This window comes from Morone saxatilis, unplaced genomic scaffold (assembly GCF_004916995.1).
Source record: "Morone saxatilis isolate NCDOM2014 unplaced genomic scaffold, NCSU_SB_2.0 Contig23, whole genome shotgun sequence".
Lineage (NCBI taxonomy): Eukaryota > Metazoa > Chordata > Actinopteri > Moronidae > Morone > Morone saxatilis.
Window position 1 is genome coordinate 16,549,875 of NW_023339796.1, and position 11,740 is coordinate 16,561,614.

Below are 11,740 nucleotides of genomic sequence, written 5' to 3' on the forward strand. Positions count from 1 at the left end.
CAGAAGACATTTTGACATGTCAAAATCACGAAAAAGTGTCATTAATCACGTTAATGTTGGCTCTGTTACAATATCAAGGTATACAGTAAACAGAATATACTGGTATCCATAACTAATGTTATTAACTTTAATTGTGTTTTTCCTGCTATGACATCTCAAAATGTCTGCTGTGAAAAGGGTCACACACAGTCAGTAAAACTAATGTTGTCATGTTACATGCCGACCTTTAGGGGGCACCAAAGTTCTTCATCAAATCTTTCCACAGTGTCATGGAATTTAAATAAAATCCATTTGCTAATTACAAGTTTAACACTCTACTTTCATTTTGAATATTGCAGTGTTCTCAAGAAGATTAGTTGTATGTTTTAGTTGTTATTGCTAGCAGAGGGTTTACAGATCACACAGGACAACAGATGTGTTGGTTTTCTCTTTAACCAACCTAGAAAAAAAAACAACAGTACTCTGATGAAATATGTACCTCTCACTGAAGCATGAGGTTAAGTAGAATAAAGAATAAAGCCTACATACATGATAAGAACATTACAGCATCCACAGATAGCTCCATAGATCCCAAGAAAGCACACACAATACTGGGGTTTACCTTACCAACCTGTAATTATAACGTTGCTGTGTATGTCTCTACACACTGCAGACATGCAGCGGCAGTAAAGCAGGATACTCTCATTCTGTTACATGCAGAAATCAGGTGTAGTCACTGACTCTAGTACTGTGCCTTTAAATGCATTGATGCGTAAACCACAATGCCCCACCAACAGTGCTTTTTGCCTTCCCGAGACATTAAAAAAGGCAGGTAAAAAATACAGTAAAAAAAGCACAGTTTAGTGACACGTTTTAGACCATGTCAGCATGCTAAAATGATCAGACCAAACAAAGAAACTGTGTGTATGTGTGTGTAACTGTGCATCTTTATGCAAGCGGGCCTGCAGAGACGAGTGTGTATCTGTGTGTGTGCTGCACTGACCTGAATGTTCTGACCAGGTTGTTCAGGTCAGTGGAGACGTCACTCATAGCGAGACGCAGAGGACCAACAATGTTTCTGAGACTGCACACAGAGAAAAAATATGAGGGACAAAGAGACAACAGAAAGGTGTCATTTTAACTGTCAATACATTTATAATAATAGGGTAGCTATAAATATAATACAATATTAAATAAATACTGAGCAAGTGAATTTAAGTTTGTCTGTGTAGCGTTTATAAAACCAAAACATAATCCTGTAACTGGGAGCATCAAAGGAAAAGAATGACACTTCCAGGAGCAGCTTCATTAACACTTTGCCCACACGTGTTAAGAAGCACATAATATCTAATAAACTGTGGCCAGTTTGAATCTAGTATCAAAGATACAAATATGAGGTATGTTCACAGTTGAAAAAGCACATAAATGAAGTGATAAAAGGTTTTTGGATATACATGTAGGTAGGTGTCCACAAAATGAAACACATTAAACATATGCTAAGATATTTAGAGACACACACATACCAGCCGGTGAGCTTCTCCACTGTGATTCGTTTCTGGATGAGGTGCTGAGCGTGAGAGTCCACAAGCGGCAGAACTGGGTCCTTTGTGCTCTGGTCCTGGACCGTCACCTGGTGGGGAAACAAACCAGATGTTGGAGAGCAAACCTCAGGACATCATAATTTCAATATAATGGCCATTGACTCTTAAAACAAGTCCTCTCTTTTCTCTTGGTCCTCCAATCCCTCCTCCACTCACCTCGTCTCCATTCAGCTCCGCAGGCAGAATCCAGGTCCCCTTATAAAACTCCTTGACTCTTAGCTCCAGCTGCTGGCCCTCCTTCCGCAGCGTTTCGTAGTCTGGAGCTGCAGCAGACGCTCTCTTCTGCACCCCAGCGTTAACCCCTCCTACATCCTCGCCATCGGTCACCTCATCATCAAGGTCGTCTTCATCCAGCTCTTCCTCTTCCTCCTCTTTTTCTTCTTTAACATCAGCGAAAGGAGAGACTTGTGAATGGCCAGCGCCGTACAGGAACTTCAGGGTCTCGTCAGTGCTCCAGTCCTTTAACGTTCTCCTCAGGCACTCGAGGAGGTTCAGCCGGATGGATTCGGGTTTGGCTCCAGCAGTGTGGTTCTTCAGTAGATCTCGTAGCCCCGCTGCGCCTCTCTTGCTCATACCCACCTGGGTGATGTTGAGGTCTGGCTGGCTGGTCGCTGCTGTGTTGTGGCTGGTCGGAGTTGAAGGAGGGAGCTGTTTGCCTTCTGTTGAGGAGTTTGAGTCTTTACAAGGTGCAGAGGTGAGTAGATCTGCTTGTAGGGGAGCAGTGTGAGAGACTGTCGCAGATAAACTGCACAAATTCAGTTTAGCTGTAGCCTCTTCCACACTGGGTTCCTCAGGTAAGCCTTTCTCCTCTGGCCTCCCATTAGGTTTAGAGTTTAATGAGTGCAGCTGTTTGGGGTTTTCACTGTCAGTTCTGACTTCTGTTTTATATAAAGGTGAATCCTGTCTATTCTCATCTTCTCCCATTTCTCCCTCCTTCACTTCGTCCCGACATCCAACCTCCTCATCATCATCTCCCTCTCTCTTCTGTTTCTTTCTCCTCGCTGTCTTCCCTCGCTCGCCGCTCTTGTCTTCATCTGTACGTTTAGGAAGGTCGCCCCAGTGCACCCTGGGTCCCTGTCGCTGGGTGACCACGCTGGAGACGAAGTCCTGCTCCTGTTCGACGTCGCTGCTGTCACTGTGGCTGAGGTCGGCTGCGGCAGAGCGCTGCAGAGAGCTTTTAGGGTCCTCGCATTGAGCAGCCAGCGGGTCCTCGATGTCCTTTTCCAAGAGACGCCTCTCAGACAGCATCACCTCCTCACCAAACCTTCCACTGGATGCACATGGTTACACTGAATTAGTCTATTCACCATAAAACCTATATTATACTTAGAACATCAAACATTTAGAAATATTGAATGGAATATAAACGCTTAAGCTAGTACATACCCATCTCCTCTCTTCATCAATTTAATTTCTGGGGGGCTGACAAAAGAAAAACACAGTCTTAATATGTAGAAAATTATCATATTCAATAATCAGTTCATAGTTGTGACTCAGAACAGACTGAACAGTACACATACCTCTCATACTGCCTGAGCCAAAGAGGTGTATTCGATATTTGTAGCTCAAACTCTTTGGAGGCTTTGTAGCAGAAGTTACTACAAAAACACTAATCACAAGTAAGAGGGACACAGAAATAATCGGTTTTCAGGCTGTTTCTTCAAGAATAAATGTGCTAATGTTTAAAACATTTATCTTTTTAATCCACACAGAGCAGCACTTACCTTACGCTCAGTGATGTCATAAACCTTATTGGTCTTAGTAGAAATCTTATACCGTTGAGTCGGGATCTATAAAAATGAACAGTAGCATTCAGTCTTGAGAAAAACAGGTTAGAAGCATAAAATATGAGACTCAAGGACATTTATCATGTGCATAGGATTGTAAAGACAGATATAAAGGGTCTTACCTTGTCCAGTTTATTTGGACATATGGGATAACCACACATTTTAGCAATGAATCGCTCCTCTATGGCATCTTTGTAATTAGCAAGATTTATGAACCTTGCCTGTGAAGAGAAGAGACAGAAAACATGTTGTCCACCACAGCAACTACTCAACTCAAATCTGAACCTAAACAGTAAAAACAGCAAATGTGACGATTCCATCCTAACTAAACAAATATTTCTCTGCCTGTCACTGAGTAAATTATCAGTATTTGATGGGTTGCTGATTAGAAATAGTCCACTTTACAGTGTCTCAAAAAAAAGGAGGTGAGAGAAGGTGGAATTTAAATATAAAATGTTGTTGAAGCATCACCTGTCGGAACTTATCACTGTTATGAGCATTTAAAATGTAGATCAACATTGGAAACGGCTAATTCAGGATGGATTTGTATTGTGAATGAAAAGACAGAATTTGTGTTAGAGGGGCAACGCGGTGGTACAAACACAGGACCAGGACCAGGACCAGGACCAGCCTGTAGTCTGACTGCAATCCATGGACAATCCCAAACCTTGTGCCATGTCTAGAAGATGTCTCGCTTATGTTAGACAATTTAGGCGTGCGCTGTGAGCGGAGGCTGATGTTGCTCTGCTGCAGAGGCGATCTCAGATGATACATACACAGTCAACCAGGAAGTCTTCAGCCACGCAGTCCTCCAGCAGACGCTCCACCACCTTCGCAGCTCTTGTCTCCAGATCCAACTTCTCCCTCAACTTCTCCTTCACAACCTCTCTCCTGACACAGGACACAGCAGCACACACGTTTGAAGAAGTGTTGCTACTTGTTGACATGTATTACTACTTCATTATCTCGAGAAAATGGACTGAAGTGAGAAATATTCAACAACCAAACTGCAACCTTTGATAAGTATTAGTGTTAGACAGACATGAGTATTGAAACAACTGTAGCATCCAGTAAAAAGATGTCCTCTCTCACCTTCTTGCTTCTTCTTCTTCAGCAGTCAGTGCTTTGACTCGTTTGCCACCTGACACACAGACAACAACATGGTTCAGTGTTAACAGTGTGAGCAGACACACACTGGTGTAGCACCTCTTTAAACTCTTCTCTGACATCTGTTAGGAAGTACACATATCATTTTGATGTTAAAGAGCAAATTCATTCATGGAAACGAACCTGTTTTAGGTGTTTTAGCGGTCCTTCGTCTCTCCTGTGTCTCCATGATGTTTCTCTTTTCAACTTTGACCGATGACGTATTTCTTTCTACGGCGAGCCCATACGGACAAAAATCCCGCCGTTAGCACAGCCGCCGGTCGCGTGGTGCTTTCTACCGGGTTGTTTTGGGACATGTAGTTAGCTGAGGTGGGTGCCTACCTTTGTGTTGTCCTGTGTATGGTTGTTATGTATTACTGGTGTTCATAGCTGTTTTGACGGAACAAGAACATTATTGTCTTTAAGTCTAACAGCTAAAAGCTAACTCTTAAACACACGCTAGCATTCATTGTAGTCTCTGTTTATAGCAGACTGTCCACTTTCTACTGTCCACAGGCTCATCTGACTCTCTCTAACATAACGCGGGTGTCCCGACTCATAAACCATAATAAACTCAAGTGAAGCCACTTAGCTGTTCAACTATGAACCGCTTTATTATCGAGTAGTGTGCTGTGCATTGTTGTGAGCTGAAGTCTCCTGTTTGTTTTGGAGGACCCCTGTGTGAAGATCAACCCACCTGAAGACAGCAGGGATGGCTCTGGAGCAGCTCAGTGATGTGGTCCAGAGATGTGTGAGTGCTTCAGGGGACCGGAGGAGGTTCAACCCCTTTACATGCACCCATTGCTTCCACCTTTCGCCCTCATGTCTGGGTTCTCCCTTTGATTTATTTGGTACAAGTAATCTGAATTAATACAGTGAGCAGTATAGTGGTAGCTCTTTATTTATTTATTTATGCCCCTCTGTTTCAGCTGCGCTTTGACACCACTGCCCTCAGCCGACCCAAAAAATACAGGATGTAATGTCAGAAAATTGCCGGTCACAGCTTTCCAGATCTGTCATTTTGTTTATGTCCAACCAGCAGTCAAAAACCTCAAATGTATTAAATTTACACTGAAATAAAAGCAGCAAATTCTCACATTGAGAAACTGGAAACATGCATTTTTATATTCCCCCTCTTATCAACCCTTTCTTTGTCTCTCTTCTACACAGCAAGCCCTCCCTAATGACAGCTACACCACCGAGGATTATGACGTCTTCACGATCGCTGGGCGAACCTGCATCGAGGAGGGAAACAGCGCACAGGTCCTCAGTATTGTCCTGGATGAAAAGAATCAGGTACGTTGCTCAAAGCTGACCATTGTTTTCAACATGTAGACGTGTTCATAACGCTCTGTCAACCCCTCTATCCCTCTCTCTGTAGGACATAGTGAGATCTATGGGTTGGAACCTGCTGCCTCCCCTGATTCAGGTTCTGCTGAAGAAAGAAGACAAGAACCTTTCTCACTGCCTGGCCGTTTTCAACCACCTGATAAAGGTCTGTTCATCGGCTCGACAGTTAATGTCACACAGTGTTGATCACAGGGTTTGATATAACACATTAGTTCATATTTAATATGATCCACTGATAAATCTCGCAGTGTTCGGATGAAATTGTTCTATTAAGGGTCGTATTTGTTTTTCCAGACCTGCAGACCCAAAGAGCTGCTGATTGGCCTGTTGGAGCAGCTGGAGCAGGATGACCCTGAAACCATAGCAGAGAGCCTCCATCTGCTGTTGAACCCTCTACAGAAAGGTAAAGAACATTTATTTAAACTTGTAATCACATGTCAGCTCAAACATAACCATTTCCATTGTTCCACTTCCTCTGTCGTTTGTGTCTTCCTCTCAGTTCTGCTGTGCCTGGGCAGCCGCAAGGCGTCGTCGTTGGGCATGAGCCTGTCCTCTGTGCTGGACCAGGTGGCCAAACTGCCTGTACCTCACACCAAGGAGCAGGAGGAGGATGACGTCTTCTCGTTTTGTCGCTGCTGCACCGATCTGACAGACTTTGTCAGACCCTTTGTCCATGAGGCCAGGCAACACAACCTGAACAGTCAGCCCCAAAATGATAACGCAAACAAGATGGCGGGTGACCAGGACAGGGCTAAAGAGGACGAGCTGCGGACAGAGCTGCTGAAGTTGTGAGTGACACATTTAAAAAGGTTTTTACGTCAGAATTGCATTTAAAATATCTACATGCTGTGTCACATTACGTATTGGTAAAATAAAAAGGTCGACTCATCTGGTTCTTCTGTTCTGCAGCTGTATGAAGACTCTGAGTCACCCTCTGTTGGAGGTACAACTCAAGGATCCGGACACTCTGGCTGTGTCTCCCCTCAGGAATTTTGCCACCGAGATTTTGGTATTAATTCACCATAATATTCTGGAAATAGTTAACGCTGTCCTGTAACTAATGTAAATGTAGAGATTTGACTGGTTTCCACAGTTATATGTCAGTGTGGTTGTTTGAACTACCATTTACTATTCTTACCAAATGTTTTCAACCTTTTCACTTCATCATTACACAATCAGTTGATGTCGGACTGGATCTAAAAACCTGAGTCTGTTTCCATGTGTGTGTTTTGTACAGAACACCCTCAGTGCTATCGGAGAGCCCCTCCCCGGTCTCGTGTTCCAGCCTCTGCTGAGGAGGAAACAGGTTCCAGGCTTTCTGGAGGAGGAGGTGCGTTATCCTAAAGAGTCTTTGGCCTGCCTGGCTCACCTGGTGTTTGTCCACCACCTGGCCGCAGACACATTCCCCAGTGTTTTCAGGTAAGATGGGGGGAAAATTTCCAAGACTCTGATATGCTATATGAGTTTCTTCAAATGTGGCTAGAAATTAGCACTGAGGAAAACTGATGATTAAAATAATATTCAGGATTTAAATAAGTTGTTAATTCTGCTGACTCTCCCTCTGTTTACAGTCCTGTGTTCTCTCTTCGGTGTAATATGGAGCACATTTGCCTCCTCTTGTCCAGGTAAATACAAGACACCATATTATGTCCAGTCTCTCTCAGTTGGCTTTAAGAAAACAGCAAATATAAAGGCACAGTTTCACAAACATTGCATCTGATATACCATGTCATTTATGTTGGATACAATTTTATAAAGACTTTTAAATGAAAGAAAAGAGCACTGATACGTTGTCCACTGAAAGCATATTGTTGTTTGGTGAGTTGTGTATTGCCGCTGAACCCCTCATTAATTATTTCTAAATCATTTTATTGACAGAACTGAGGAGTCCAGGATCCAGAAAGGACTGGTGAGTCAAACTGGAAGTACTTCAGTATTTGTATTGTGGTTTTCTCAGGTGATAAAGGCCCCAAAGAGAACATACATTTTCCAGCTGTTATGAAGAACTGACTAGTAAAATGAACCGGTTTATTTTATAGCTTTTATAGTCCGCCTCATGAAAACTTCCTTGTTTGAAGCACAGTGGCTCATAAACCTGGTTTAGATCCTTGCTTTGACTGCGGGTCCTCAGAAGTAGTTGAATGTCACTTTTCCTTTGACGTATGTGTGTTTACCGTCACACAGGAGCTGTATGAGAAGAGTCTGGTGCGGGCGGAGGATGGCAGTCTGCCTGCAGATCTGCTGGAGATCAAAACCTTCCTCCAAGTCCCTCAGGTGAGCGCAGTTCCTCATACAAACCTCAGATTTTACTCTGCTGTGCACTGTCTCACAGTGTGAAGCTTTACTGATGTGTATTTATGCCGGGCTCAGTCACTGATTTCAACGTTTGTCTGCAGAACTTAGTGAAGGTCATGACGATATGTTCAAGGCATGATTTGGTAAGTCTTCACATTAATAGGTAATTCAGCAACCTGGACCTTTTTGTCAATTTTATTTTAGCTTTGAAATTAAATTTACATGCCTTTAATTTGCATCTTTTATTGTCTACATGGACTTATTTTTCAAAATAGATATACTTAGACATTTGCTTCTTTGTCCACAGAGAACCAGAGGATTAAAGGTGTTCCAGCTGAGCGTTGATAAGTTTGACACTGAAGCCAAGTACAATTTTTTCCAGTGAGCTCCAGCTTTTTCTTCTTGAAAGTAGTCAGAAATGTCTCTTTCTGTTCCGCCCTCTCCTATATTGACTTTGTCTTGTTTCAGGTACATGCTGAAAACAAGTAATCACTCAGGGGTCGAAGGCTACGTCATCAAAAACATCAAGAATCAGATCGACTTTGCCCTGCGGGTGAGATGGCATTTTAAATTTCATGGTGTGCTGTTTGCTCTGCCATTTTTCACAGGTTTTTGACACAGTAAGTGAGAGCTAAATGACAGTGTCTGTGCAGAGTGCGGGCTGTAATTCAAACTCTAAAAATCAAAGTCTGTGTTTGTCTCTTTCTGTCCTCAGCCAGGTAACAGTAACACCTGGTTCGAGGGAGTTCACCTGCTGCCTTTGCTGCGTAAGGTTCTCACTCTGCCAGACGGCCCAGAGACCGACCTCCTGCAGTACCTGGACAGGTCAGGACACAGAAAACCCCATTCCTCGATTTTATAGTCTCACAAGCTCTACATGCTTTGCTCAGTACAGACTGAGGGCTTTTATACCAGCTTTAGTTGCTAAAACTGTGTGGAAACACTTAAAAAGTTTCCAAAAAACATTTGGAAGCTGTGTAAACACTGTTGACGTTGCTGGGGACGTCCATTTTCAATGTTTTAAGTTCTCTGCGTGTTACAAAGTAATTCGCTGTATCTGCAGTGTTTCACCTGAGGAGAGAATGAAATAGTACTAAAACCCTGCCTTTTATTTTGGAGTTAAACATGTTTTCCCTTAAATGGATGATTTATGTTATATTATATATGTTTCCTCTCACACTTAAAACATTACAGTAAAACTAAAATAGAAATAGCCTTATTTCCCCATTGTTAAGGTGCATTTACAAGCTTTTTCTAAAGCTTTCAATTGTATTACGAGTAAGTAAGTCAAGATTGTTTTGTCAAGGTATTCGTTCCAACGTCTTTTTGTGTCTTTCTAAACAGAGTTATGGAGTCTCTGAACCTGCTGCGTTATCTCATCATCAGAGACAAAGTGACAGAGAACCAGGTGAGTTTTACAGCGTTGGTTCCTTCCAGCCAAAAGACCAAAATCAGTGACGGCAAATGATAGTTTAATTTATCTATTAAGTTACCTGCCATTATCCCAAGTGGTCAGAAAGACGCCTAAACATTATTATACACATTATTTCTGATTTCAAGAGTTAACTGAACTCGTGATTTCGTGATTCTCTGCTGCTGTTCTTCCAGACAGGAATCTGGACTGAGTTGTATAAAATAGAAGATGCGTTCATAAAGCCGCTACGTGTTGGAGTAAACATGTCGAGAGCTCACTACGAGAGGGAGCTCCACAACACCATGGAGACCAAGAGGAGCAAGACCAAAGGTCAGCGCCAACGCTGCTTTTAGCCCTGACCCTCAGGTCTATTTCACCTCCACCTTTCTCAAAGCTCTCACTAACTTTTCTGCAAAGATAGAAAACCTTTTTGGCGTTCCTACAGACGACTGGGAAAAGTCCATAAAAGTATTTAAAAAATGTGAGAATTTGCACAAAAACATAAGCAGGAGAAAAATATGAATGCCACATATTTGGTAATAAATCTGGTTTCATTCTCATGTATTTGTTGTGATAAATAAAAATAAAAACCTTCTGATAATTAGTTTTACAGGTACAATAGCGTTCTGACAGCGTGAATGTGTTTTCCACAGAGGAGTCTGTGCTTTCCGTGTCGGTTGGTGACGAGAAGCTGCCGAACATGACATCGGAGTCGCAGATTCAGGTCAGCGACTGTTTCATAGTTTGATTTCATGTGACAATCCAGTAGCACTTGAGTGTGACGAAGAGCAGCACCTGGTTGAATGTGAATGTGTCCTTTCAGGCTCTGCACTCAGCCCTGCACACGTTTGACATGATCGAGAGCGTGTTGGTGCGAATAGAGGAACTCACCGAGGTGAAGGAGACTCTTTAGACGGAGCCCACCAGTTCTGCTGCCAGAGATCCTCGTCGTCTCAGGACCTAGCAAACAAAAACAAAGCCTTCAACTGTTGGAACTGTTGATGTGGATTGTTTAAAGAACAAGCCGCATCAGTTGTGGATGCATTCTTTAAAATAGTTAACAAATCATGCACTGTTCGTGTTGTTTTTTCATGTTTCCATGTCTGCTGCGTAATTTGAATTAAGTGTAACTTTAAAATGTCGCATACAGTGTAAACATAAATGACGGCTGTGAAGTTTGTATTACTTCTGTAATAAATTTCAAACTTTTGTACACAGGGAAAATAAGGTGCTATACTGTTTATTCTAATAATTGTGATATTTTATATTTGTGGTAAAAACCATTAAGTTGTGGTTTGGTAAATTCTGGATATGGAACCTGTAATTTTCCTCCAGTTTAATTAGATTATAGATTCATTGTTAAAGTGTATTTTAAATTAATGAATCCATTTACTAACATCACACCTAACTAACAAGTACCAAGCTATTAGCAGAAAGTGATAAAAATCTCAACTGCAAGAGTAATTTGTTTCATTAGTGTTAAATGATTAATGTTATTTTTACTGTCAGTACACTTTAGACGCTCCTGAACCACTGCCCATTGTTGGCTGTTGACCTCACACACACAAAATATATTTTTCAATGATTTTACAACTATATTTGATCTACTGTTAAAGAAATAAAATTCAGTTCATAAATTTGATTTTACAAAATCCAAATGTAAATGAATGTAACCCTGTATAAAAGATCGTATTTTGTGATGTATAATGCTGAGTATATGTAAGACTACACGGTTTGCTTCATTTTTCCCTTTATTAGAAAATCCAAAGTAGAGTGAGGCAAACATTGTAAAGTGTTATAAATTACAACAGCTGAAACAGACATCACGTTTATACTCACATTCATAAAACACAGATGGAATTCATATGCACCTTCATGCCTCAGGAATAATACAGCAGTAATATGGTGTCATGGCAGTAGGGACAACAGTAAACGACACAGACTGTTCCCTTTTGACCAAAACAACCAATTAATACAGAAGAAACAAGGTGTTTTTGGAACTATAAGACAGAATACACTTTTGTATTTTTCTCTTTTGGTCTTTCAGGTAAAAAAAGCAACATAACCAGACTGCACAGCTGTAAGTAACTCAGAGGAGATCAGGCAGACAGCTTGTAGATGGTTCATTTTAAATTACTGTAAAACTGTCCAATCATTGACACAACAGC

At 41.7% G+C, this 11,740-nt stretch overlaps 2 protein-coding genes across 2 annotated transcripts in view; one reads left to right on the forward strand and one right to left on the reverse strand.

Annotated features, from left to right (window-relative positions):
- The window catches only part of rpap2 (RNA polymerase II associated protein 2), a 9,345-nt gene extending 4,587 nt beyond the window's left edge, over positions 1-4,758 (reverse strand). Inside the window, exons 1-10 of the mRNA XM_035670413.1 lie at positions 4,658-4,758; positions 4,460-4,508; positions 4,144-4,258; positions 3,490-3,588; positions 3,305-3,370; positions 3,101-3,189; positions 2,967-3,002; positions 1,737-2,850; positions 1,503-1,609; positions 983-1,063 (exon numbers count right to left, since the gene is read on the reverse strand). Of these exons, the coding sequence (XP_035526306.1) occupies positions 983-1,063; positions 1,503-1,609; positions 1,737-2,850; positions 2,967-3,002; positions 3,101-3,189; positions 3,305-3,370; positions 3,490-3,588; positions 4,144-4,258; positions 4,460-4,508; positions 4,658-4,703 (1,802 nt within the window). The 5' untranslated portion in view covers positions 4,704-4,758. The remainder of the gene's footprint in view (positions 1-982; positions 1,064-1,502; positions 1,610-1,736; positions 2,851-2,966; positions 3,003-3,100; positions 3,190-3,304; positions 3,371-3,489; positions 3,589-4,143; positions 4,259-4,459; positions 4,509-4,657) is intronic.
- Positions 4,751-10,796, forward strand: glmna (glomulin, FKBP associated protein a). The gene is made up of 19 exons (XM_035670414.1): positions 4,751-4,843; positions 5,186-5,264; positions 5,684-5,809; positions 5,895-6,008; positions 6,158-6,266; positions 6,363-6,651; positions 6,773-6,872; positions 7,101-7,282; positions 7,435-7,488; positions 7,742-7,772; positions 8,048-8,137; positions 8,260-8,301; positions 8,466-8,539; positions 8,627-8,711; positions 8,874-8,983; positions 9,503-9,566; positions 9,767-9,902; positions 10,226-10,296; positions 10,396-10,796. Exons 2-19 carry the CDS (start codon positions 5,226-5,228, stop codon positions 10,483-10,485), a joined length of 1,806 nt encoding a protein of 601 aa, XP_035526307.1. The 5' UTR covers positions 4,751-4,843; positions 5,186-5,225; the 3' UTR covers positions 10,486-10,796.
- Positions 10,797-11,740: the final 944 nt, after the last annotated feature.